General features: G+C 49.6%; 1 protein-coding gene across 3 annotated transcripts in view; it reads right to left on the bottom strand.

Moving 5' to 3' along the window:
- Positions 1–7,323: 7,323 nt before the first annotated feature.
- Positions 7,324–27,355, bottom strand: part of ADAMTS16 (ADAM metallopeptidase with thrombospondin type 1 motif 16) — a 180,502-nt gene continuing 160,470 nt past the window's right edge. For 2 of the 3 annotated variants that reach the window (XR_012414501.1, XM_005556567.5), the window contains 5 exons: positions 24,714–24,915; positions 24,417–24,611; positions 22,101–22,325; positions 9,370–9,517; positions 7,324–8,629 (listed from right to left, as the gene is read on the bottom strand). Coding sequence is in view for 2 of the 3 variants with exons in the window: in XM_005556567.5 (XP_005556624.3) it covers positions 8,514–8,629; positions 9,370–9,517; positions 22,101–22,325; positions 24,417–24,611; positions 24,714–24,915 (886 nt within the window). In the remaining variant the exon portion in view is untranslated. The remainder of the gene's footprint in view (positions 8,630–9,369; positions 9,518–22,100; positions 22,326–24,416; positions 24,612–24,713; positions 24,916–27,355) is intronic. The other variant, XM_045393523.3, reaches the window with a different exon arrangement.

Here is a 27,355-nt window from a genome sequence, read left to right as displayed (position 1 = left end):
GATAACTTTGGGGGCTGAAGAGTAGGAAATGGTGAGCTTGGCCTGGGGTGTGTGGCATCACAGTGCCTGGGAGCTTTTGGAGAACTAGGAGGAGACAGAAGAAAGGTACGCCCCAGGCCCAGGAAGGTGAGCTCTATGGAGGAGGACATGTCTACAGCAGAGATGCTTGAGAGAGGCCATCAGCAGCTTTAGTAACAGCAGTTTCCTGAGAGAGAGCAGGGCAGGAATCAGAGACAATAGATGAGTGGGTGGTACTTGAGGGGTCACCAAAAGGGACCTCTCTCCCCTCTCCAGAGTATTTTTGATTACTTAAACTACAATGAGACACTGGAGCTGAGAGGGGTTGGTGACAATGTTTGATGTACCCTCGGCCCTCTGTCCATGCAATGAGATGCAACCACATGGTCTTTGGCCTCCAGCCATCTGAGCTCTGCACCCCGAGCCCCTGTGGCTGGGAGGGACGGAAGACCGGTGCACATTCTCTGCAGGTGTGCCCTGTGCAGAGTTTGGGGCCGCCGTTCCAGCAGAGTGCTGGGTGCTGTGACCTGTCTTATTACTGTGTCTGGACTGGGGTAAAAGCCCAGGGGAGGAAGCTTGCAATTACATTCCCCAGAGCAGAGCCTTGCTGCCTCTGCCGATGGCCCCTCCAGACACAACCGAACAACAGTACATCATGGGGGAAAGAGAACAGGGTTTTCTTCTGATGTACGCAGGAGCAACAAATGGCAAGAGGGAGTGAGCAGCTCCCTTCCCACAGGGGCTTCCAGGCGAGTGGCTTTGTGGTCCTCCTGCAGAGCCGAGGAGTGGCTGCTGTGTAGGGAAGGGCCTGGTCTTGCCCATGGACCCTGGACATGATTCCCATTAAGGGGACGAGCACTAGTGGCGGGTCTCAGGAGGCCCGCCTCTGCAGGATGTCCCAGATGACCCCATCCTCATGGAGGAAGTGAGAAAGCAAACACAGGGCCCAGGGCACACAACTTGCATAAGTGAGAGCAGGGTCAGGAGGGTGCCTTTGGAGGGACAGGTGCAGCACCTGGCACTGCTGAAGCTCTCAGAAGGGGACTGGGAGAAGTGGAACACCAGGGAGAGATCACAGGGTAGGCTCAGGGGGGTTCAGGGAGGCCTGGGGGCAGCCTGGCCTGCTGCCTTGGGGAGCAGACTCCGCTGGCAAACTGGCCTGAGGAGCCTCTGAACCCATCCCGTGCGATGCAGAAGTGAGAATTCCAGGCTGAGAAAGGGCCTGTGCCGAGCCCCTGGTCCAGGCTCACACACACTGTGCAGGATGCAGACACGATGACAGGGGTGGGGTGGGTGGTTCACATGGTTTTTGTCATAGGAAAGGTGCAGTGTTCTGGGGTTTTGGGGAGAGTTTCTTCACTTTCCCAAGTCTCCCGCTGGCTTTCTCTGTTAAGGCTGCTGAGCTCGGAGCAGCAGTGTTTCTAGCTGGGGTGGGGGTGGGGGTGGCATCGGAGAGCTGCAGGGAGACAGAAAGAGGCAGCCTGATTGCGGGCTGGGATGTGTCCAGCTGGGGCCAGCCCCGCTCCTCCTCCAGCACAGCTTTGTTTTGTCTGGACTCCTTCACTCAGCCTGGAATATCTGGGGGCTGCCTTTAGTCCAGGGCGTTGTGCTTCCTGCCACACAGGGATGTCCCCCTTCTCCCCCTCAGGTTCCATGGGGCAGCTCCTGGTGGGCTTCCCGGGGGTCCAGCGAGACTGGAACAAAGGCTCTCTGGGCCCTGTCCTGGCTCCGGAAGGCAACTGAGAAGCAAGTGGAGAAAATCCCCACAGGCAGCCCCCTGCAATAAGGAGAAGCCTGGGTCTCACCATCTGGTGCAGCTGGGTGTCCGCCTATACATCAGCCAGGGCGCTGTCCAGATGCTAAGACGGCTGTGTAACTGCACCAGGCTGGCCCCCTTGTCACCCATCTAGGGCAGGCAAGGGCAGTGAGGATCACACTGTGATTCGTGAGAATCAGGTTAACTCAGCGCCCCCCAGACAAAGCCCCCCACAGCCCAGGAACCACACAGCGACTGCTGGGGAGCTGCAGTTTTACAGCATGGTGGCCTGCGACTGAGTGGAGAGGGGAGTGAACCTGTGGATCCACTGAGGCTGAAGGTTCAAGATATTCATGTCAGGAGGGGATGCAGGTGAAGGAGGTCTCTCTAGACTTGGATTTTGAAGTCACCCCTGTGGTAGGTATCAACTTCACATCTAGAGCTTGTTTCCAGCCAACCATGCTGAGACTATATTGTGCAAAAACAAGGAGAAGAATCCCAAACCCCATCACTCCAGATGGAAAGAGATTCTCGGCTGGCCAGAAGTTTCTAGAGTGCTCGGTGGGCAAGGCCAGGCACCTGCCTCTGAGGAGCTCTTGGAACATCAGGAAGCCAAGAGGTGCGGGCAGGAAGATGGTGGTGTACAGGGAGGGGCTGCACTGTGGAAGAGATGACGGACATGGCCCGGCAAAGCCACAGAGGCCAAGATGACATGGGCACTGTGCGTCCACAAAAGACAGAGCAAGTTGAGAGAGGAACAGGAGGTGAGGGACACAGGGTGAGGTGCGAGGTCACAGTTTAACACCCAGCTGTGCCATTTACTGGCTCCATGGCCTGGGAGAGTCACCAGGCATCGGTGTGCTGCTCCCTCTTCCTCCTGCCGTGGACAGGCCCATTGATGGCGCCTCCCCCAAGGGAGGGTCAAGTGGGGCTTTGCACATGAAGTACTCATCTTAGGGCTTGGCACACAGCCAGTGCTAAATATAGCCTAAGGCAAATGCAGCCCACGCAAGTTGGATGTTGTGATGTTGGCCATAGAAGCAGATGAAGGCTTTGGCCAGTGCTGATATGATCTAAGCCAGCCTCTCTCGAGCCCCTTGTGGGGGTGTGTCAGGCCAGTTGGAGTGGCTGATTGGGACACAGAGATGGCCTGAGTGAGGGATGCTAACCAGGTGCCAGGATGACGAGTCTTGCAGCCCCAACAAGCCGGGCCCTAGGCAACCCCTCACCTGCCACGCTACCCTTCTCCTGCCGGCATCTGTCTCAAGTGCACGGTCATGAACAGAACACAGGCTGGTCATAGGCAACTGATGGGCAGATCATGGGCAGGTCACAGGCAAGTCATAGGCAGAGCCTGGGCAGGTCACAGGCAGACAACGGGCAGGTCACAGGCAAGTCACAGACAAATCATGGGTGGATCCTGGGAAGGTCATAGGTGCTTCTTCCATCTGCCCCTCTTGCCCATGCTCTCGTTTCACTGTAAGAGCCCAGGTTGAAGAGCACAGGTCTCTGGTCTACCATTTCCCTCCTTAACAGAAGCAAATCCACCCCCTCATCCTAGCCCCATCCTGTGGTCATGGTCAACCTCATAGTACATCCATTTGCGGCCATACATTATTTCACTGCTGGAACATAAAGCCCTTGAAGGCAGGCCCACATCTTGGCCATTTTTGCCTCCTTCGTGGGACAAGGTCAGCAGGTGTCCCATGAAGGGCTACTGACGATATGATGAAAGGATTACTGAAAAGCCTCTGTTTGAAGGACAGAGGTCTGGAGGACAGCCCCAGTGCCTGGGTGAATCAATAAGACTGTGGTACCTGATGGCTCTGGGTTTTGGAATAAGCTGCCCCCAGCTCCCCAGAATCCCGTAGAATTCTGCAGAATCCCCCTTTCTCTCTGGCAACTCCAGAAAAAGCTATATAAATTTTCTGTCAGAATTTCTGCTCTGTAAAATGGGACTGGGAATATCTCCTCCCATGAGTGGGTCTGTGCGTTGGAAGAGGTGGTGCAGAGCCTGCTGTGCCACGTCAACAGCTGGTGTTATGCACAGACCAGGCAGCCGGAGCACGTGTAGAACCAGCCATCCATTCCAGCGGCTGACATCCTGAGAGCAGGTGTCTGCCTCTGTCACACCAGTGGTAGTGGCTTCTCACTGGGTCCCAGTTACTGCAGGTTAAATCCAACCCCAGGGAAAGGGGCATAATGGTGAATTTTATGTGGCAATGTGGCTGTGCAGTCTTGAAGCAGAATTGCTGCTTCTCAGGGAAATCTCAGTCTTTGCTCTTAAAACCTTCATCTGACTGGATGAGGCCCACCCATATTACGGAGGGTACTCTGCTTACAGTCAATTGATTGAAATGTTAAGCACTTCACAGACGCAACATAGAAGGCCTGCCTGGCAACAATAAATAGCTTCCCAACCAAAAAGAGCCCTGTACTAGATGGATTCACAGATGAATTCTACCAGAGATACAAAGAAGAGCTGGTACCATTTCTGCTGAAACTATTCCAAACAACTGAAAAGGAGGGACTCCTTTCTAAATCGTATTATGAGGCCAGCATCATCCTGATACCAAAATCTTGCAGAGATACAACAAAAAAAGAAAACTTCAGACCTATACCTTTGATGAACACCGATGCAAAAATCCTCAATAAAATACTGGCAAACTGAATCCAGCACACATCAAGAAGCTTATCCACCATGATCAAGTGGGCTTAATCCCTGCGATGCAAGTTTGATTCAACATATGCAAATCAATGAATGTGATTCATCACATAAACAGACTAAAGACAAAAAACACGATTTATCTTAATAGATGCAGAAAAGGCCTTTAATAAAATTCAACACCTCTTCATGTTAAAAACTCTCAATAAGCTAGGTTTTGAAGGAACATACCTCAAAATAATAAGAGCCATATATGACAAACCCACAGCCAATATCACAGTGAATGGGCAAAAGCTGGAAGCATTGCCCTTGAAAACTGCCACAACAAAAGGATGCCCTCTCTCACCACTCCTCTTACACACAGTATTGAAGTTCTGGCCAGGATAATCAGGCAAGAGAAAGAAATAAAGGGTATATTCAAATAGGAAGAGAAGAAGTCAACCTATCTGTATTTGCAGATGACATGATCCTACATCTAGAAAATCTCATTGTCTCAGCCCAAAACTTCTTAAGCTGATAAACAACTTCAGCATAGTCTCAGGATACAAAATCAATGTGCAAAAATTGCCAGCATTCCTATACACCAAAAGGCAAGCCGAGAGCCAAATCATGAATGAACTCCCATTCACAACTGCTACAAAAAGAATAAAATACCTAGTAATATAGCTAACAAGGGAAGTGAAGGACCTCTTGAAGGAGAACTACAAACGACTGGTCAAAGAAATCTGAGATGACACAAACAAACCATTCCATGCTCATGGATAGGAACAATCAATATCACGAAAATGGCCATACCACCCAAAGCAATTTATAGATTCAATGCTATTCCCATTAAACTACCATTGACATTTTTCACAGAATTAGAAAAAAATCTATTTTAAAATTCATATAGAACCCGAAAAGAAACGAAATAGCCAAGACAATCATAAGCAAAAATAACAAAGCTGGAGACATTACACTAGCTGACTTCAAACTATACTACAAGGCTGCAGTACCAGCATGGTACTGGCACAGGGACAGTCTGGCACACAGACAAATGGAACTAAATAAAGAATGCAGAAATAAGATAACAAACCTACAATTGCCTGATCTTTGATAAACCTGACAAAAACAAGCAATGAGGAAAGGAATCCCTATTTAATGAATGGTGTTGAGAGAACTGGCTAGCCTTATGCAGAAAATTGAAATGGGACCCCTTCCTTACACCATATACAAAAATCAACTAAAATGGATTAGGATTAAAGACTTAAATGTAACACCCTAAGCTACAAAAACCTTAGAAGAAAATCTAGGCAATACCATTCGGGACATAGGCACGGGCAATTGTAACGAAAGCAAAAATTGACAAATGGAATCTAATTAAACTCAAGAGCTTTTGCACAGCAAAAGAAACTATCATCAGAGTGAACAGACAACCTAAGAATGGGAGACAATTTTTGCAATATATGCATCTGACAAAGGTCTAATATCCAGCATCTACAAGGAACAAATTCACACACACACACAAAAAACAAAGAATCTCATTAAAAAGTGGGCAAATCACATGACTGGACACTTCTCAAAAGAAGACATACATGAGGCCGAAAAGTAAATGAAAAAAAGCTCAACATCACTGATCATTAGAGAAATTCAAATCAAAACCACAGTAAGATACCATCTCACACCGGTCAGAATAGTTATTATTAACACGTCAAAAAACAACAGATGCTGGCAAGGTTGTGGAGAAGAAGGAACGCTTTTACACTGTTGGTGGGAGTGTAAATGAGTTCAACCGTTGTGGAAGACAGTGTGGTGGCTCTTCAAAGACCTAGAGACAGAAACATCATTTGACCCAGAAATGCCATTACCGGGTATATACCCAAAGGAGTAGAAATTGTTCCGTTATAAAGACACATGCACGTGTATATTCATTGCAGCACTATTCACAATATCAAAGACATGATTAATTCAAATGCCCATTAGTGATAGATTGGATAAAGAAAATGTGATATATATACACCTTGGAACACTATACAGCCATAAAAAGGAACAAGATCATGTCCACTGTAGGGACATGGATGGAGCTGAAAGCCATTATGCTTAGCAGACTAATGCAGGAACATAAAACCAAATACTACATTTCCTCACTTGTAAGTGGGAGCTGAATGATGAGAACATATGGACATGAGGTGGGGTGGGGACAACACACACTGGGTCCTGTCGGAGGGTGGGGGATTGGGGTAGGGGAGAGCATCAGGAAGAACAGCTAATGGATGCTGGGCTTAAAACCTAGGTGATGGGATGATCTGTGCAGCAAACCAGCATAGCACACGTTTACCTATGTAACAAGCGTGCACATCCTGCACAATTTCGAACTTAAAATAAAAGTTGGAAAAAAGAAAAGAAAAAGAAAGAAAAGACACTCTGCTTGGGGCGCCAGGCTGCTGTCCTGTGGAATTCAAACTAGAGGCTGCAACATCAACTTTTACCATATCTCCAGCCTGCCGGCCTGCCCTCCAAATTCCCAAACTGCCAGCCTCCACAATCCTGAGAGCCAATTTCTGAAAATAATTTCCTCCCCATCCCCCGCCCCACCAACCCTCTTGATGTCCTACTCGTTCTGCTTCTCTGAAGAAGCCTGGCTAATAGGAGTTGAGGTGGCACGGGGAGGTCCCACCTCCTTTTAATTAAATGCAGCAGGAAGCCACCATCACCAGTCGCCACCATCTCCCCTGCAGCCTCCCCTTTACTCAGGGGCACTTTCTTCTAGGCCATTTCGAGTTTTCTCCTACAGTCTAGAGCCCCATTTCCTCCGCTTTGAGACCCGTCTCCCAGTATGTTTGTTCCATCCTTTGATTTCAGAAACTAACCTTGTGAAGAATCATGAGGTAGTTCAGAAGCACACTGTACAATATAAACTTTATTATAAAGCTTCAGCAAATATAAATATCCAGGTGCCCCTTCCGAATGGAGCCACAGTGCCGGACAGGAGAACAGCAGCGGCACTGAGGATGGTGGGGGTGGGGGGGCATGCCGGAGACGCCGGGCAGATTCCCACCCAAACACCCGCGGCCTGGCTTCCCACCTGGCATTATAGAAATGGCCAGACTCACCAAAAAAAAAAAAAGAAAGAAAAAGAAAAAAAACAGATTAAAATCTCACAACACACAAAAACAACAAAACACAGGACTCTAAGGTTATTGTCACATCGGCTGTGTGGCTGACGTCTGCTACAGCAGAACCATAACTCTTCTCAGGATGGTAGGGTTTTGATGTAACCTATACTTTCGATCTGTCATTTACAAAGAAAAGCATGAAGAAATGGGGTTTTAAAAGGACACTCACTTGCAAATAACTGAGAAAGATAAAACATAAAATATAAAAATCTCTCCTTCAAGGCATGAATCTGAAAGAGATGGAAGCACCTTAGCAGGAATTTAATTTTTCTCATTTCCATAGGCAAAGTCCCAAATCAGAATGCAGTCCTCTGGCCCTAGAGATGATGCTGGCTCCGGCGGTGGCTCCAGGTTCCTAGTAAGAGATGCTCAGCAGCTGGGGAGGAGGAGGAGGACCCTGGGCAGCCTCCTGGAGCTCCCCTGACCTCCACTCAGGAAGTTGGTCACTCCTGATGGCTTGAGGGGCCTCCCCAGTGGGAGGGGAGGCTGGTGAACTTGGGGGCAGATATTTTGTATGTTTTCCTTATTTCATGGCCTTTCCTTCTTTTTATAAGGCACCAGACATTAAGCAAGTTCAGCCCCGCCTGTCTTTTTGACTTGATTTAGCTGCAGTACAGGCAGGGGTGAGAGCTGCCTCTCCCGTTGTGGAGCCTGCCTTCTGCCTCACGAGCCACAGCTGTGCCTGCCAGGGTGCCACATTTCAGCCTAACAGGAGAGGCTTGTGCGCGGGGACACAGGTCTGCACGCAGGCTCATGGTGAAACGTGCATACATACACTCCTGGTCAAAGAGCCTAACACGGTTTTCTTCTTTTGGCTTTGATCTTCCTCGGATGTATTCCGACATAGATTGTACAGCTCATTTGTGGGAAATTTCCCTGCCACACAGCCACTTTCTCTGCCGTGGAAAGCTGTCCTGACTCACAGGTTGGACTTGGAGCAGGTCTTGCAGCACTGCTTGCCGTAGAACTTGTGGCTGCACATCCCGTGCGGGGGTACCAGGTAGCACCAACGGAAGTAGTCTTTGCAGAAGGCATCTGAAAATGAGCAGAGCTGCATTACTCAGTGATCCCGAGGGCAGTGGCTGATGTTGCCAGCTAATAGCTCTGTTTGGCAAATAAAAGCGCATTTGTCACACTCCGCGGCTGCTGCACAAAGGCAGCCCCCAGGTCTGATGCAGGTCCTGTGGAACACATTATTTTCACAAGACCCTTCTTGGAAGCTTCCTGCAAAACTGAAATTTTCTTCTTGTGCTGAACCCACTCACTCAACCATGCATCTACCCATTGGAGTCTCTGTTGACTGAATGTCAATTCTCCAATCCTCTGGTTGAGCCAAACCACTCGCCTTCCTCGAGCCACATTATCTCTCAGAATAGCCTTAATGGGCGCCTGGCCATCTGTCTCTGCAATGCTGGGGGAATTTCTGTGTGCACAGGGATGGCATTTAGAGGGCACCCAGTTAATAAGGGAGGCTTTTGTTTAACCTAGGGAGAGAAGCTGCTTTAGTTAAGATTGATTCTTTAAATACAGTGAACAACATTGATATAGGAAAGAAGTCATGCATATGTCATGACCATCTATGTTGTCCTGGGGTGTCATGAGAGGCAGCAGGGTCAGCTCTATGGACCATTTCATTGTAGAACTGGAGAAGATGCAAAGACAGAAAAGGTAGGTCAGACGTAAGACCCTAACTCCAGGCCCTCCAAGGAACTGCTCCAGAAACCTGACATTCCAGCCCCATGCCCAGGCCATGCTGAGGGGCCCCAGGCACTCACCTTTCTTCTCTGCAATGGGGCAGAAGTGAGTGTTGCAGGCCAGGGAGGCCAAAGGCTTCTGGTGCAGGAGGCAGCCTGAGGCCGGCCGGCCCCCCACCAGGCACTGCACGGACCTCGTCTGAACGCCACCCCCACAGCTGGCTGTGCACTGCGAGAGCAACACACACATGTCACCATGGCCCCAGGCTCTCAGGCACCTGGTTAACCTCGGTGTGCCCACGTTTCTAAGAGGCCCGCTGCTGCAGGCCAGTGAGGGAAGAGTGACTTCAATGGGGAAGAGAGCCTCGTAGAGGCAGGTGGAGTTATGGTTGGCCAGGATGTGCGTGAGCGAGCCCCATCCCTGCTCACCTTTTCCAGAAGCAAGCACCAGGCATGCGCTCGGCCAGGCCTCAAGCAAAGCATTCTAAACCAATCAGCTGACATAGCTCCTGGAACCCTTCCTGTTGTTCAGACAGAAGACAGCCTTGGCCAGTGACAGGACTTGCGCAGGCTGGGATTTGAACTGCTAGAGTTGGATGATACAGTCTCAACAGAGGGTTCCCAGGCTTGGGCTTTGTCGGGGCTGAGTTCACTTTTTTAAAAAGTAAGTATACTGACGGGTGTGGTGGCTCATGCCTGTAATCCCAGCACTTTGGGAGGCTGAGGCAGATGGATCACCTTGAGGTCAGGAGTTTGAGATCATCCTGGGCAACATAGTGAAACCCCGTCTCTATTAAAAATACAAAAAAAATTAGCTGGGTGTGATGGTGGGCACCTATAATCCCAGCTTCTTGGGAGGCTGAGGCATGAAAATTGCCTGAACCTGGGAGGCGGAGGTTGCAGTGAGCTGAGATCATGCCACAGCACTTCAGCCTGGGCAATAAGAGCAAAACTCTAACTCAATAAATAAATAAATAAATAAGCATACTGATTAAAAAAGCTGATATTCATGGATTATTATTATCTCTTCAAATTACAGGCAGCAAGGAAGGACAAACTTAGATCCCTCTGCCAATAAAGTTACGTACAAGTTATCCTTCTGATTTAAAAACATGAAAAGACTTAACATCTTGGTTTCTATTTATGGTATTTCAGAGAACACAGTTGCTGATGTTATCATCTGGGACCTGGCGCAAAGGTACTTACTTACCTGGACTGGGTTCTTCCCTAACTCTTGTCCTCAGGGCCAGCCCTTGTCACTGCTGGTTGGGGTAACCCCTCATTTCCTCTTGCCTCTCCACTTGAAAGCACTGCCCCCTCCACCCAGATCATTCAAGGTGATCTCTCTCTACAACTGGGAGTGGCTGGCCAAAATTAATCTCAGGTATGGATAGAAGGAGAAGTGCCTGGAAGTCTAGAGTATTTTTTGAGTGTGTCAATGATGGTTGCGTGGCCACAAGGAAACTTGTGCATATCTGGGGATAGCAGGCTTGTTCTCTGAGCCTAGCGTGAAAGAAGTAGTGCCCTTCAGGGAACGCCCTTGCCAAGCCATCCTTTCTGGTGGTCCGATGGGGAGAAGCTTGACAAGTCAATCTTTACAGTGGCACCATCACCCACATTCCCAGGCCCACCATGCATGAGGGTAGGCACTGGCAGCTGCTGGGGCTCATTTTGCTAAGGTGTTGGCATCCTATTGAAGCCTCCCCAATACTTGGAGTATCAACAGCACAGGGAGAGAGAGGGAAGGAAGGGAATGGGCTTGGTTAGATTATCTTTCATGAACCGGCCTAATGCACACACCACAGAACACAAGTGGGACCCATCTGAGATCAACCACTGCAAAGAAATCAGGGGATAGGCAACTAAAGAGACAGAGACACTGGAATCTGTGATTGAGTCATTTGAAAAATAAAACTACCCACTGTCTAGACTAAATCATGTAAATCGTGCTCAGACAAGGCTAGGGTTGGAATATGTTGAAAATGTAAGCAATTAAAGGAGCGCCTGCAAGAAGACTGGGTCAGATAACATTTTGGAAGTCCTGGCGCATGGTGGGCAAACAAAACAACAAAACTGTTGCTTTAAAATGCAAGGATCATACTGTGAAAAACTGGGGACACGCATGATTCTCTTTACGCCCCAAACCTACAAGAGAGTATGTCAAAGACCATTCCAGCAAGTGAAGGCATCAGGCCTGGGGCTGGTTCTCCACAGCCCAAACCAGCCTGCCAGTGAACAACCAGGCACTGAACCTTTCTGGGACCTCCTGCAATCAGAGCTTTGCAAAGTGACTTAAATCGCTGGGGACGGGATTCAGTGATGGAGCAGTCAAACATCTTTATCTGCCCATTGAGAGGAGAAAAGTTGGAGACACGAATGGCCCTGAAAGTCAGAAGCTGAAACTGTCTGTCTGGTTTTTTTTTCCTCTTTGGTTGAAGAATGGTTGAGCCCCTCAGCATGTGTCTGGAACATATCTGGGAGGCTTACTCCCTTTGCTTCAAACCCAATTTTAGCAAAAGTTGTCAACAATATATGACTATAGAAACTGGAAAAAATAATGTGGGGGAGATTCATGTTTGATTTCAGAATTATCAGGGTCACAAGGATAGAGCCAGATGCTGCCCATCACATATTACATCTTTCTGAACATTCTGCAAAACCACATTTCTGCCTTTTTTCTCCACTGTCTGCATTCCAGACACCCTCTGAGCTCACGCAGCGCACCGAGAACCTTGGGGCTGTGGTCACTCTGCTGAGAAAGCAGGTCCCAGGAACTCATCGGTCACATCCGCCTCCATCAGTGTCTACAACATCTTTTGTTTCTTGGGTTAGATTTATTTTACGACAAGCAACTCAGGCAGAATTCCATTCTTGCTTAAGATATGCCTCAATTAGAAATCAAGAGATCTCACCATTGTTTTTGGGGTTTTTTTGTATCATTAAAACAGTTCCAAAATAATTAATATGTGGTTTGATTCATTTTTGTCACTGATTCACTTATTCAGCAGATTTTAATCACTGATATGGTTTGGCTGTGTCCCCACCCAAATCACATCTTGAACTATAGTTCCTGTAATCCCTAAGTGTCATAATCCCATAATCCCCATATGACCAGGAGGGCAGTAACTGAATCACGGGGGCAATTACCCCCATGGTAGTCTAGTGATAGCGAGTGAGTGAATTCTCACAAGATCTGATGGTTTTGTAAGGGGCTTTTCCCTCTTTCCTCAGCACTTCTCCTTGCTGCCGTCATGTGAAGAAGGACATGTTTGCTTCCCATTCCACCATGATTGTAAGTTTCCTGAGGCCTCTCCAGTCCTGCGGAACTGTGAGTCAATCAAACCTCTTTCCTTTATAAATTGAGCATCTCAGGTATGTCTTTATTAGCAGCGTGAGAACGGGTTAATAAAATTGCCCACCTCCCCAGTACCAGGCACTGTTCTAGGCACTTGATACAAGTGATGAACACAATCAACTTGGCCCCGAGCCTTAGGACAGTTGCAAATCCTTGCTACTTATGGTGAGGTTCTTGGCCCAGCCACAGGGGCCTGGGGGGAAGCTTGTTATCAGGGTTGACTCTCAGCATCCCTGCTTCCAAGACGTACAGCATCAGAATCTGCACCATTCCCAGATGATTCCTACGTACAGGAGGTGTGAGAAGCACTCATCCTGAGAGTTTTACAATTCCCCGTGAAAAAAATTCATGGGGAAAAAGCTTCCACGTTTCTCAAAATTTTCATTTCTTTATGTAAGATGACAGAAAGATGTTCAGCTGCACATTTTGGAAATATTTTGAATGTATAAAGATGGTTATATGCTTGGAGATGAAAAAGAAGAAACCTGAAAATGTGTATTCACTTTTCATTCCAGGAAGAAAAAAATCCAAGTTATTCCTCAGTCTCACAGATACGATGGCTTAAAACTCAGCACAGCCATTTAGAATTCACCTTCCAGACGTTCCCTTGGATCTGTGACTTCCAAACAGACGGATCCTAAAAATCACCTGGAGCCTTGATAATCACACAGACTCCTGGGTGATGACAGAGGGGACAGGCAGGTCTGAGAGTGTCCAAGAGGCTGCAGTCCAACAGGTGTGGTGGGTAAGTCATATGACACAGCACCTTAAGGAAACATACTACTCAGTGGAAGGGGGATCTGGAAGTCAGTGCTTAGTGCTTCTTCCTCCGGCTTCATGGGATCCAACCTGAGCATCCTATCGATGATGAAGTGAGAGGGGACACCAGGCTGTGCTGTGATGGTGATTTGCACCTGTACCTCCTACCTATCCACTGTCAGAGCCAGCTGTCCAAACCCCCATGATGGTGGCTTCACCCCCTGACTAGCAGCTCTCCAATTTGAATGTGCATTAGAATCACCCAGAGGACTTATTAAAACAGACCACAGGACCCCACCCCCAAAGGGCTCAAGCTTGAGTCAGTCTGGGTGGAGCCCGAGAGCCTGCACTTCTAACCGGGACTTTGCTGCTGCACTGCAGTGGGGGTCACACTAGGAGAGCCACCGCCCTATGTTTTCAGAATTACACTGGGAAATGCTCTTCTGCCTTTTCTTATTTTTAGAACTGACTTCAGCCACATCTTAATCTAACAAAAGTGGTACATAGAGCCAGCATGTGGCCTGAGCAAACATTAGAGAGACTGAGACTCCTTTCCATCATTCTGGACAGATGGTTCCCCACCCTGCCCCACCCTGTCACAGCCTGCAGAGGACCTTGTGATCCCCAGTTCTACAGAGCTCCCTCCTGTCATAGACCCCTCTTCTGTACACACAGCAGTTTTGCAGCGTCTGTGAGGACCTGTCTTTAAGGCTTGCCTCTCCTCCAGCTGTGAAAACGCCCCAGGGGCAGAGAAGGGTAAGCCTTGGCAGGCGTCCTATCTGAATGACTGGGGTTGATTCATCCCCCATGGGAGCGTGGGGCAGAGTGTGATACAGAAGCATTGCAGGCTCCCATGGCCATCATCGGGCTGGTCGTCCCAGAGCCACCCAATCTTCCAGTGCCTTAGTAAGCCTCTTGGCCTGCGTCCCTCATGGGGGTACGCAGCACTGCCCAGCTGTCTACCCGGGGCCTGACGCCAGTCCCAGGTGAGCCCAGGGGCTCTTGCCAAGACTGTTGGATTTGGGAAATTGGGTGTGGAAAAGCATCAACGCAGTGTCCAGGGGATAGTTCTCCCCGAGGTCCTGCAAGCAGGGCCTTTTGGTCATCTTAGGACTCAAGGACTTCCTCAAGAATGATGGCAGCTTCTTCTTCACCTGAAAGACCACCTTGCTGACTTTCATGCTCTAAGAGAGGCTCTGCAGATAGCCTTAGCCCCAGCCCCCTTCCAGCAAGTCTAATCCAAGACATGGACGAAGCACCAAGTTTCCTGAGCGCTGAAGTACTAGAAAACCTCTCCCTCCTAATCTTCTGTATGCTCCTGTTTCAGTGGCAGGCTCCATGCTTTTAGAGAGTTCAGCTCATGTACCAGGGATGAACCACACAGCTACACGAACACTACTGGAGAATAGGAAGTCAATCCTTACTCTTAGTCATTAATAAAATAAAAGAGATGCATTTTGTATAAGAACATTTGCTTTTAGTTTTGTTTTGTTTTTCTGTTGTTGCTTTTTTTTTTTTTTGAGATGGAGTCTCGCTCTGTTGCCCAGGCTGGAGTGCAGTGGTACGATCTCGGCTCACTGCAAGCTCCACCTCCTGGATTCACGCCATTCTCCTGCCTCAGCCTCTGGAGTAGCTGGGACTACAGGCACCTGCCAGCACGCCCGGCTAATTTTTGGTATTTTTAGTGGAGACGGGGTTTCACCGTGTTAGCCAGGATGGTCTCGATCTCCTGACCTCGTGATCCGCCCGCCTCGGCCTCCCAAAGTGCTGGGATTATAGGTGTGAGCCACCACGCCCAGTCTTTTTTTTTTTTTTTTTTTTTAATTGGAGCAATTCCTCCTTGTTACATCACTGCTCTTTATGGAAAGGAGCTAGCGGGACTTGAGCCTGCCAGTCTCCCTCATGACTGAAGCTCTGGTGGCCTCTCTCCAGCATGCTCAGAGGAAGCATGACAACCTTGGGGCTTCGGCAGGGCAGAGCTCATGTCTCAGACAAAGGGAACAGAAAACAAACAAACACATGCTAATTCCTGGAGGCCACAGGCTTCACACACTTGTTTTCTTACCATGAAATCTCTCCTGAGAGGCCTGCTCTAAGTCCCCCTCTTTATTCCCCTTCCTCCTGAGGGCCTGGGTGTGCTCTCTCTCCCCGGTTTAGAGCTTCTGCCCTGTAACTTTCCCACTATCCCAGGATGAAATGTCCATGCTCATTTCAGGATGGGATGGCAGAGACCTCAATGGCCTTATTCACAGAAACCTCTGCTGTCCACATAACCGAGGTCGTGAATTTTTGCACAAACCCCACTGGTTCCAAATACAAACTCCCTCAAACTCAGGAGGTGCGTGTGGTGACCTTCTCTATCCAGCAGCAGGCCGGTTCACGTTTTTCTGGGCACCACATAATTTTGGAAGATGATGAGAGCAGATTTACTGTGGAATTATCAGAGGTGGGAGACTAGATCAGGGTTCAGGGAATAACCCTGGGATGAACAGCGCAGTGCTCACGCAGCCTCATCGGTTGAGATGTCCATGCACTCTGTGTGTGTTTGTGTACACGCGCAGGCACATGTATGCTCCTGTGTGCGCTTGGTGCAGGATGCAGTCTTATGCAGGCTTAACTGCCACGGTGGAAAATCAAATTCATTCTCTGACATGGCTGCTGCCCCTCAGTGCCCATGAGTTTCCAAATCAGTGTGTGCTCTGTCCTGGTCACAAATTGACCAAATTGTGGGCAGCTCCTAGAATGAGCCGGGGCTGCCCCACACTGCCCAGCACCGAGGGCACACCCTGTCTCTACATGTGGGGTCAGTGTCCAACAGGTGATTGCACGCAAGCCATTCCCAGACCAAATTAGCGTGGGAACAACCTGACACTAAGCCCAAATGACTGCAGTGATTTAAATCAGTCCCGGGCTGCCCTGCACCATGAAATGTGAAGATAAGCAAAACATTTAAATCAATAGAAATCCTGCAGACCAAATAATAGGGACGGTGATCTTTAGACTGTCGCAAGAATAAGCCTGTCTAGTGGCAAAGTTCAGCCAGACCCGGGCCATTCATTACCGTCTGACAATTTCCCACAGTGTGAAGGCAGAGACTTAGGCGCAAGTGCTACGGTAAACATAGCCCTTTCAGCCATTACCACCCCCAGGAAAAGTTACAACCTCAGAACGCAGCAGATGAATCATGGTGGATAAAGACTTCAGCCAGCTTATGGTAAAAATGACTTAGACAAACAGATTGAGTATCTCAGAACGGCAACAGCTATTAAAGATGCAGTTTAGGTTTTAGATGTATTTTAGGGCATACGTTAAATAATGATAAACCTTGTCTTCTACTTTCTAAATTTGCTGAAGTGTCTGCAGTAAGCAGGGGGGGTGGCGAACATGGGCTTGGCAGCCAGAGGACAGGGTTCAGTTTCAGGGTCCTCAGTTTCCTCTTTGTCCCTGACCCACATTTCTCACAGACAGAGAAGGCAAAGTGTCTGCCTGAGAAATGCCTCGACTCAGCTGCCTAGCTCACTTGCTGTTTCACCTGGCACAAAAGACAGCAGCCTCAGAAGAAAATGAAAGGAAGGGGGCTGGGTACAGTGGCTCATGCCTGTAATCCCAGCACTTTGGGAGGCCGAGGTGGATGAATCACCTGAGGTCAGGAGTTTGAGACCAGCCTGACCAACATGGTGAAACCCCAACTCCACTAAAAAATACAAAAATTAGCTGGGCGTGGTGGCTCACAGCTGTAGTCTCAGCTACTCGGGAGGCTGAGGCAGGAGAATCCCTTGAACTGGGGAGGCGGAAATTGTAGTGAGCCAAGATCACCCCACTGCACTCCAGCCTGGTGACACAGCGAGGCTCCATCTCAAAAAAAAAAAAAAAAAAAAACCCGAGAAGCAGACTGATACACAGCAATGCCGTCTCACACATGTACATCCAGAGCTCCAGTGAGCAGGGTGAAGTGTGGTGTCATTTGGAGGAGATTTTGAACTGGTTTTATTTTTGTAAAATTTTAGCTAATACTGAAGAAAGATTCCAGGGTGGATTAAATTGCTTTGGAATTTTGCTACGTCATACTCGCCTGGTTCATTGCAGCTTCCCGTGCAGGGCTGAGTTTAAGTTGGTCAGTGCTGATTTTAGGTCTCAGGTGGTGGTGGGTGTGAGTGAAGGCAAAGGGCTGCAGAGCTGGGGCTACTCCGGTTCAAGGGGAGTCAGGAAGGCCGAGAGTGGAAAAGCCAGCAAGTCCGTCCCTTCTCGATGTCCTGGCCACAGGGGCTGCGAGGCACAGGGCCCTGAGGTCTTGATTCTGTGTCTCTTGGTTGACACAGGAGAAGTCCAAGTGCCAGCAGAAGGCACGGGCATTCAGTGAGACCCAGCCCCTGCTACTCACACACCCCTGGTCCTCATGGCTCTGGGCTAGGGCTCTGCAGCACATAAAGCGAAAGAAGACACTTGTCTGCAGGCAGCTGACCCTCTCTGGGGTCAGGAACAGACACAAAGAGACAAGGACACGAACAACACCCACGTGAGTTCCCTGGGGCTGCTGTAATCATTGCTACCGACTAGGGGCTTGAATCAACAGAAATTTATTCTTCCACAGTTTAGGATGCCAGAAATCCAAAATCAAGGTATGAGCAGCAGAGATGGTTCCTCCTAGAGGTTGAGGGAGAGCCCATCATGCCTGGTCCAGAATCTGGTGGTGCTGGCAGCTCTCGGTGTTCTTTGTCATATGGGCACCACTCCGACGCCTGCCTCTGTCACCCATCACGCAGCCAGTGCCACCCACCACTTGCTCCCCACGTGAGGAGTCTCTGTGTCTTCCTGTGGTCTTCTCACGAGGACAGCCAGTCCTTGGGGTTAGTACCCACTCTAATCCAGGATGATGTCAGCCCAGGTAATTACATCTGCATCTATTTCCAATAAGTCTACATTCGGAGGTCCTGGGTGGACTTGAGTTTTGGAGACATTACTCAGCTCAGGATGCTGCCAATGAGACATGGTGTGGGGTCCCTCTCCAGACCAGTGGCGGGCTGGAAGTGGCCACAGAAAAGGGAATTGGGGGCTAGGAAGGATGAGAGATGGGCTGTGCAGTGTGGGTGGGGTCCTACAAGCTGGAGGATGGTGGACACGAGAGGAGAGACACAGGCTTGGGGAGAGCTGGTCACTGTCAGGGACCAGTGATTCCAACTGACCAAGCATTCGGGGGATGCTTGGTTGCTGAGCTCAGCCTCCCTTGTTCACACCTTGACTCTGGCTGCCCAACAGGCACCTGCACTGATTTCTGCACTCCTCTGCCTGAGGAGTGGCCTATGGTGGGTTTTGCCCCATTGGCAGGTCCATCTCAGGAATTCCTCAATCCTTAAAAACCCAATCAAATTGGTTACTAGGTGATCTGGCCACCTGACCGGGATGTGAACTGTGCACGACTCTTTATGAGCTCGTCTGGCCACATTCCATTTGCTTTCTCTGGCAGTGCCTCTCCCTCTTCTGATCACATGCACACACACACACACACACACACACACACACACACACACGCACACACACGAGGACCTGGCCTGGATCTCCTAAACCCACACATGCACTCTCCAGCCCACCCCAAACCAGCCATGTGCTTGGGTGTGTCTGTTTCCACTTGCACCATGGGTCAGCAGCCAGGAAGCACATGGTTGGCCAATGAGGGTTACCTTTGGCTTTTAAAGATGACACCATCACAGACAGGTCTCTCAACAGATGCACAGTATCCACGGACAATGAAAGAAAAACCCAAGACAAGGGTGTGCTTTGATAGTCTGTGCTGCAGGAGGAAACTTCTCTAGAGACAGAATCTTAGTAGCTGCCGGGACTCGCTCACTGAATTTGCCTTTCCTTTAAAATTCAGCAAATTCAGAATACTCAGTATGGGTTAGGTGCATGGCTGCCATATATATGGTATATCAAAGACAGTAAGCCCTCCTTATCTGTAGGTTTCACATCCCTGAAATCAACCAACCAAATCAACCAACTGCAGCTCAAAAATATTTGAAAAAAATTTTTCACAAAATTTCAAAAAGTGCACCATTACTACACTGACTCCATGAAAATGAAATGATGTGTAGCATTGTATTAGGCATTATTAACTATCCAGAGATGGCTTAAGGCACCTGGAGGATGTGTGTAGGCTGCATGAAAATACTGTGCCATCTTCTTTCAGGAACTTGTGCATCCTCAGATTTTGGTATCCAATTCCCATAGATAGAGAGGGATGACTGTATATGTGGTTTATGCATGTGTGTGTGTGTGTGAGTACGTATGTGTGTGAATATGCACACATGTAAATATATAGAATATACATGTAAAACATGTAGCATAACAAAGCAATCTGGATAAACATCATTTTTGATGGTTTTCATGTGATCCTATGTGCTTTGTTTGTTTGTTTGTTTGTTTGTTTGAGATGGAGTCTCTGTCACACAGACTGGGGTGCAGTGGCGTCATCCAGGCTCACTGCAACCTCTGCCTCCTGGGTTCAAGCAATTCTCCTGCTTCAGTCTCCTGAATAGCTGGGATTAAAGGCATGCACCACCACACCCAACTAATTTTTGTATTTTTTAGTAGAGATGGGGTTTCACCACGTTGGGCAGGCTGGTCTCGAACTCCTGACCTCAAGTGATCCACCTGCCTCGGCCTCCCGAAGTGCTGGGATTAGAGGGATCCTATGTGCTTCTGAGCAGCCTTGATCTATGCTGGCCTTACTAAGTTTGGGGCCCACTATGGGATGGGAGGCATGTCCAGGCAGCTGTTTTCTGTCCATACTTCTTTCAGCGCAGGCCCTGGGGGAGGTTGAGGGTGTGAGGTGCTCCCTGGGAGGACGTTCGCTCCTCCGTGGGATGGGCTTGTTATGCTGAGAGCTCACAGCAACACCTAGCACAGTGCAGGGACCCAGGCCAGGGTGGCCTGGAGAGGAGGATGAGTGGGCAAACCGGGAAGAGGACTCGTGGGAGAGTCCAAGCAGGGACTTCTCTGTGGACAGTGGCAAGAGGTGGGCAGAGAGGGAAGGCTGGACGTTCACTGCGGATAGGGTTATTCCTGTGGCACCAGGCACCACGCTGATCATTTGGGAAATGTCTTTGGAGAGAGACAAGGACCTGTGAAAGTTTTTCTGAGTGACAGAGCACAAGCCACAGCCCAGTGGCCTCTGGAATCAGATGCTGGAAACCACGGAGGCCCAGCTGGAGTCTGCAGGAAAACTCTTGGTGATGGGCGCCTTGGTGGCACGATCAACGTAGGACTTCACCTTGGGTGTGTTGGGGCAAATGCCACCTGTTATGGTCACGCAACCCTGGCGAGGGGCGGAGGTGTTTTGATAAGACGGGAAGCAGAAGCACACGCATGAGCTCATTTTTACTTGCTTTTTAGCAACCAGCATTCAGTCCCCATGACAACAGGCTCCCATCGGGTCAGGTCTTTGTTCTGCTGCCCTCATCCAGGAAAGGCAACCTCTGTCTGCCTCCCAGAAGTGGGGATACAGGGCAGAGGGCCCCGGGCAGCACCATCGCTAGGACCCAAGGACCCCGACACAGTGACTATTCTCCGAAGCCAGACGACGTGTGTGGCCCCCATTGAGCAGGTGAGCTTGTGCCTCTCAACAGCACTGTGGGGGCTGACTCTATGCCTCAGTTGCCTCATCTGTGAAACAGGGATGATAATGTCACCCCCTTAGAGGGCTAATAGGAGAGAGAAAGGACTTGGCTCAGAGCAGCGCCAGCACACGGGGCTCTCGGTGGGGGCTAGCTGTTGTCCCTGTGCTTATTCCTCTTCATTCCACTGTGGGAATTCCTCATTCCCTGAGGGCCCAGTTAGGGACCCTCATGGAGATGGGCAAGACAGTGAGAGAGCACATGTAGGGGGCTGCTGCCACACACAGTCACTCCTGGTCCCTTCCGCCTGCTTCCCTCCACCTCCATCCTCCAAAACGAGAGAACCAGAGCCAGGGCCTCTGCAGCAGGCAGAGAACCTCTGTATAAATTGGAAAGAGGCTCACTCTCCCAGCCAAGAGATGGGAAAAGAAGGCCAGATAAAGTGCCACTCTGCTGGGCAGTCACGAGCCAGTGCACACGGTTGCGGTGAGCTGCAGAGAACTGAGTATCAGCCTTCGGAACTCCTAAGGGGTCTGGGCCTACCATGACCCAAAAGCAGAACCACTAGCAGCATCGAGGGGGCGGAGCGAGGCGCAGGCACAGACTCCGACGAGGATGAACACAGAAACAAAGATCCCAAGGAAGGAACCCCCGCTCCATTGTGGGTGTGAGGCTGCCAGGGACCCCAGCAGGAAACAGCAAGGACTGAGGGTGGGCTGAAAAGAACCGTAAACTTACAACCACCTATTTATTCCAGGGCCCACATTCCTTTCCTGTTCACATTCGTCTCTGGGGAATTCAGCCCAGATTTTACCCAAAGCATTGCATTTCCTTATACTTAATTGGGTGACATTTAGAGGAAAACACATGTGCCCAGAAGATTCAGCAACACTTGGAGACCATCCTCAGAAAGCCACACCCACGCGCAGGAACCAGGCCACCCGCACACGCTCTGGAAGGGAAACCTCATGCAGTGGCTTGGGCAGCTTTGGGAAAACACCGTCGCAGAAGCATCCCCGGGAGCCACGTGCCAACCCCAGGCCCGAGCTGTGCTCACCCGCTCTCCAGGAACCGAGTGCCTCCCCTACCTGAGACCACGGTGAGGCAAACCAGCTGCCCCTCGAGGGTCCTGCAGCAGCAAATGGGGGGTGCTTGGGGCACGGAAGCGGGGCACAGGCACGTTCCAGCTCCAGGCTGGGCTTCGGCAAATGCGAGCACTTCTTCGAGGCCAGCTCTCGATACTTTCCGGAAACATACTTTTCAGCACATTTTAAGAATCTTTTCTGTGTTCCTCTTTCACATGTCACAGAGCACTAAAAATAGGAGAACAAAAGATGTCAGTGAAAAAAAATTCTCTTTTTTGCAAAATCTGTGGGTTAAAATATCAAAGATATCTGCTTGAACATTTGTATAAGTGTGAACATTCAGTGAAAATTGTTGGACCTTAGCATTTTTAAGAGACATTATAGAATCCATCATTAAAAATAAGAGGACCTTGAGGGCATCATCCCATTTCACTGGAAAATTAAAATGTTGGGCTGTCATTGCTATTGGAACATACTGAAACTTAACACGTAAGTACATGTGGTAACTACCACGGCTCTATGGATTGATCCACCCAACTGCAGTGATGTTGGTTCCCAAAGCAGGGGCAGGTAGAAGAAACTCAGGGCTCACAGTCTTCCCTAGGAATCCGAGTGCTGCCTGTGAGGAAAGGAAGGGTGCATGGAGAGCAAATCTCTTAGCTCCCCGCTAAGGCAGACTCTAAGCTTGAGCTGCTCCAGTTGCAGACACCCTGGCTTATGCAGAGGTGCCCTGTGCAAACCAGCAGCCCAGGCAGGAGGCTGCAGCCCCCCCTTGCCGGGAGAACACACAGGAGCAAGGTACACTGTCCCACCACAGACTGGGCACGGAGGGTCTCTGGAGCAGAGGTCCCGGCCCCCGGCGTTGCTGTCTCCTGCTGGGGTAGAGTGGACGATGTTGTGCAGCTCCAATGGACCTCTGGCTGAAATGCCCTCAGGTTCCCCAGCAGAGAAGCCCAGGTGGCAACACCTGCCCAGGTCCTGACCTCGCATTCACATCTTTAGGCTTACAGGTGTGCTTTTTGTGCATCCTGATGGAAGATGGAGAGGAGTTGGAACACTCTTCTTGGTTGCTCGCTGATCCAGGTCTAAGAGAGAAACTCTGGCATGCGTGTGTGTGTGGTGTGGGATGTGTGTGTGTGCATGTATTAAATTTCAGGGCAAAGACTTTCTACCTGGACACAGCCCACAGATTATGTAGCCATGTCACTTACTTTCTGTAGACTCTGCCTCTAGGGATATGCACCCAGGGATGTGTGTTTTCCAATGACAGTGCATTCGGTTCTATGGGACACTCATTCCTACCCTCCAGGTGAAAGGACCTGAGGTACATTGTTACCAATGGCAAGCTCACTCAAGCAAGCAAGGGTGCTCTTATTTTTTAGTGACAAACTGAAACAGTGTTTCAACAGGATTCAATGCCTTGCTTGGCACTTCCTACCAATCTGAACAAAGAAGGCATCGTTCGAGGGTGGGGAAAACACAGTGCCTGATGAGACCTGGGTCCCTCCCTGAGGAGCGTGGGATCAGGGAGGAGCTTTCTTCCCACAACTGCTGTGGCAATACAAAGGCACAGCTCTGGGTTACGGTAATCTCTCAATACCCCGTTCAGACAGGTTCATGCTTGGCTGGTGGTGCCGTTACCACGCTGTGGGGTGTAAGATTTCCGAAGCGCTTTTGGAAGCATTTGGTCCGAAGCTAGTCATGAAACCATCAGTATTCCAAACTAATGATTCCAGTGTTATTCCCATGATGAAGGGGTCCAGGACAGCTCCTGAATGGTGCAGAAGAAAGGACTTCCCGGCCTCCTGCAGCACCAGGTGACCGATTTCAATAAAACTAACAGGAGAGTTTCCTTTCACAAACAGAACAGCTGCCCCCGGAAACTTGTCTCAGGAAATGGGTACTGTTTCTTTCCAAGCAACCCATGTTCTTCCTGCTCTCCAGGAGTCATGCATTTCCTGGAATGTGGCTACACCTGCCCAGGAGTTACATGATCCCCTATTCTCACGCTCACACCCCCTCAACCCTCTCGTCCTCTGCTCCACGCCGGACCAGTGATAAGGACATGGATGCCACTGTGTGAGATGCCCCCAGGACATGATTCAGAAGCCAAAGAAAATTAAGCAACCCCATGAAGTTGATGGAAGCCGAGAGGGTGGTCCGAAGCTGGCAGACCAGAAACTTGGCAGTGCAAGGAAGTCAAGAAGAGATAAAAAGGGAGAAGAGAGAGGAGCGGGAAGAGGAAAACCAGGAGAGAAGAGGCAGTCCTGGTGGGGAAATCTGGTCAACCTTGCTCCCCCGAGACCAGGGTGCACCTACCTGGGACCAGGCGGACACCAGCCACTGCAGCTTCTTGGGCTTGTGGCAGCGCTGAAGTAGACAGGCCTCATGCATCCTGGGCTTGGGCTCTGAGGTGCAGACAGTGTCGGGCAGCAGCTGCGCTCTGGCCGAGGGGTTGGTGCTCTTACAGGCCACTGCCCGCTTCCTCCACCCCTTCCCACAGGTGTGTGAGCACTGCACGGAAGAGTCAGGATCAGCACCCAGCAAGGGCCACGTGCAACACAGCAGATCATGCAGGGGCCCTGCCACCACCCATGCCAACCCCGCCCAGGTTACCTCTGCCCAGGGCCCGGTGCTCCATGCCGGTGGGCAGCTCTGAGAGTTGCAGGCCTGCCTGCTGGAGGGAGCAGGCTGTGGGCACAGGCTGGCCGGGACTGGCTCCGAGTCATAGTGCACGCGCCGTGTGCACTGCACGGGGCGGCTCTGGGCACCCCCGCCGCACGTCCGACTGCAGGCACTCCAGTTCCCCACGGACCAGCTGGGCAGGGACAAAGAGACCTCGGTGAGGGATGGCTCCATCACTCTGACAGAAGCGGCCCCACACCTGATGTGGAGGTGGCGGCAAGATTTCCCAGCCACGGTCATGCGTGTGCAGTTATTTTCAGTTCCACTGTTCCCGAGTGAGCTCTCCTACCAGAGTCTTCCTGCCCCTGCTGTTTCTCACCTTCCTGATCCTGATTCATGCTATGCCATTCTTTCCCTTCCTCTGGCTTTTGGGTTCCAGTGGACTTGGAAAGAACCCTATTCGGCACAGTGTGTCTGTTCTCTTCTTTTTTAAAAAATGCAAAATTTCAAACATATAAAATACAAAACATCTATGGGTTCCTGTCCACTCAACTTTCACAATTTCAGTGTATGTCCCCAACCCCTACTGCATTTTGAAGGTGATTCCAGACTTGAAAATATCTCATATGAATCTCTAAAAAATAAGGATTTTTTAAAAACATAACCATAATATCATCATAACATCTAGAGCATTAATGATTCTTTAACATCCCTGAAGAGTTAGTGTTCCAGTTCCCAGCTGTGTCATCAATATCCTAATTTGATATGTTTGTTTGAGGAATCCAAATAAAGTCCAGATTGTGCAATAGATTCACATCTTCTCTTGCAGGCTTTAGGCTTTCCCTTAAATTTTGTTTATTTTTATGTTCGATGTATTCATTAAAGACAGAGGCTCTTTCCCTTACTGAGTCTTCCACAGTGTGGAAGCTGATTTTTTGCTCATTACAGGATTCTTGGAATTACATCTCTGTGATGTTGGTTCTTGTGTTCTTCTGTCCTCTATTTTTAATTCTTTAGTAGTTTGTTCTAGAGGCTTCTTCAAATTCTGGTTCAACTTTCTCATACGATTATTTAGTAAGTGATCACACATTCTTCCAGCAGGAGGCTCAAGATGTCAGAGTATCTTTCTTTCAATTTGTTAGCAGCTGTGGATGCTTGTAAATGTGTTTTTCTTTCCTGGTGATAAAAGCATACCCCGTCAACATGCACGTTGTCAGGTGATGGGGTGCGGAGTGAAATTGGAGCCAGGCTTTGTCCAGTGGGGTCACCTTTGATCGAGACACTGTGCCTGAGTGTGTCTACCAAGCCTCAGCTGGTTTTGCACAAGCCCATCTGCAGGAGGACTTGGTGTGCACCTTGGAGAGGTTGTCAAGAGGAAGGGGGAATCATGGCCCCATAACAGGGACTCACTGGGACGGAGGGCTTGAGCTCCCTCCTGGAGTCACTTCTGAGGACTTGATGATTTCCATTCATGTTAATTTCCCTGTGCAACCCCCTGTGGGCCAGTCACAAGGGGATGGGAGGGGAGCTGGCTTCCTCACCACCTCCTTGTAGCACATCAGTGCAGGGCACCAAGGGTCCCACCTAGGGGTTGCCTGCAAGGCTCTGCCTGCAGCTGTGTCTGTGCTGAGGATCCAGGGCAGGGGCATCCTGTGTTCCACTCTACAGCATTGCTGAGTAGAGTTAGGGCAACAGTGACTTGCTCCTGAATCTCATGGTAAACCCGAGGACTTGTGAAGATACCCAGGCTTCTCCTTTGACCCTCCATCCTGTGCTCCCACACTGAATCCCACAGTCACCCTCAGGTTTAGGTGTCAAAGCAGAAGCCCAGGGAGCTTGGCCAGGAACTCCGGAGGTGCCTCTGGCAGCAGCCACGGCACCTGGGAGAAGTATCCTCGAGGATGGCATTTGTGGACCCAAGTTACACAGAGAGAGACAGAAAGGAGAAGGGAAATCCACCATGATTCCTCCTACGAACATAACTGCGACAATTTCCTCACTCCTGCTTCCAGTGCTGTCTGTGTGTAAACATATTTTTAACATGGTCAAGAGCAGGCGGTATATGCAAGTTTTATTCAGCATTCAAAAAATTCATTGGCTAGGCTGGGTGTGGTGGCTCATGCCTGTAATCCCAGTACTGTAATTCCAGGCTGAGGCAGGAGGAATAAGCCTAGGAGGAAAACTCTTAAGCCTAGAAGCTTGAGATCAGCCTGGGCAACATGGCAAAACCCTGTCTCCCACACAAAAATTACAAAAATTAGCTGGGTGAGGAGATACACAACTGAAGTCCCAGCTACTCGGGAGGATCACTTGAGCCCAGGAAGTCAAGGTAGTGGTGAGCTGTGATTGTACCACTGCACTCTAGCTTGGGTGACAGAGCGGGACTCTGTCTCAAAAAATAGAATAGAATACAATAAATAAATAAAAATAAAAATTCATTGTCCAAAACAAGCGTTTTTCTTATACTTCAAAGCCTTTATAAACACATTTCAGTGTTTCTCTAATTCCACAATCTGGATCGAGGTATGCAGATATCTAAGTAAGAAAATACAGACAAAAAGGTTCGGACCTCAAGCTCCAGGAGATCCAGGAATATCCTGAAACTGCCTCAGTTCTATGCATGCCTGGCTGGA

This window comes from Macaca fascicularis, chromosome 6 (genome assembly GCF_037993035.2).
Source record: "Macaca fascicularis isolate 582-1 chromosome 6, T2T-MFA8v1.1".
In the NCBI taxonomy this organism is placed as follows: domain Eukaryota; kingdom Metazoa; phylum Chordata; class Mammalia; order Primates; family Cercopithecidae; genus Macaca; species Macaca fascicularis.
Note: the sequence above shows the minus strand (reverse complement) of the source record. Positions and strands in the feature narration are given on the sequence as shown.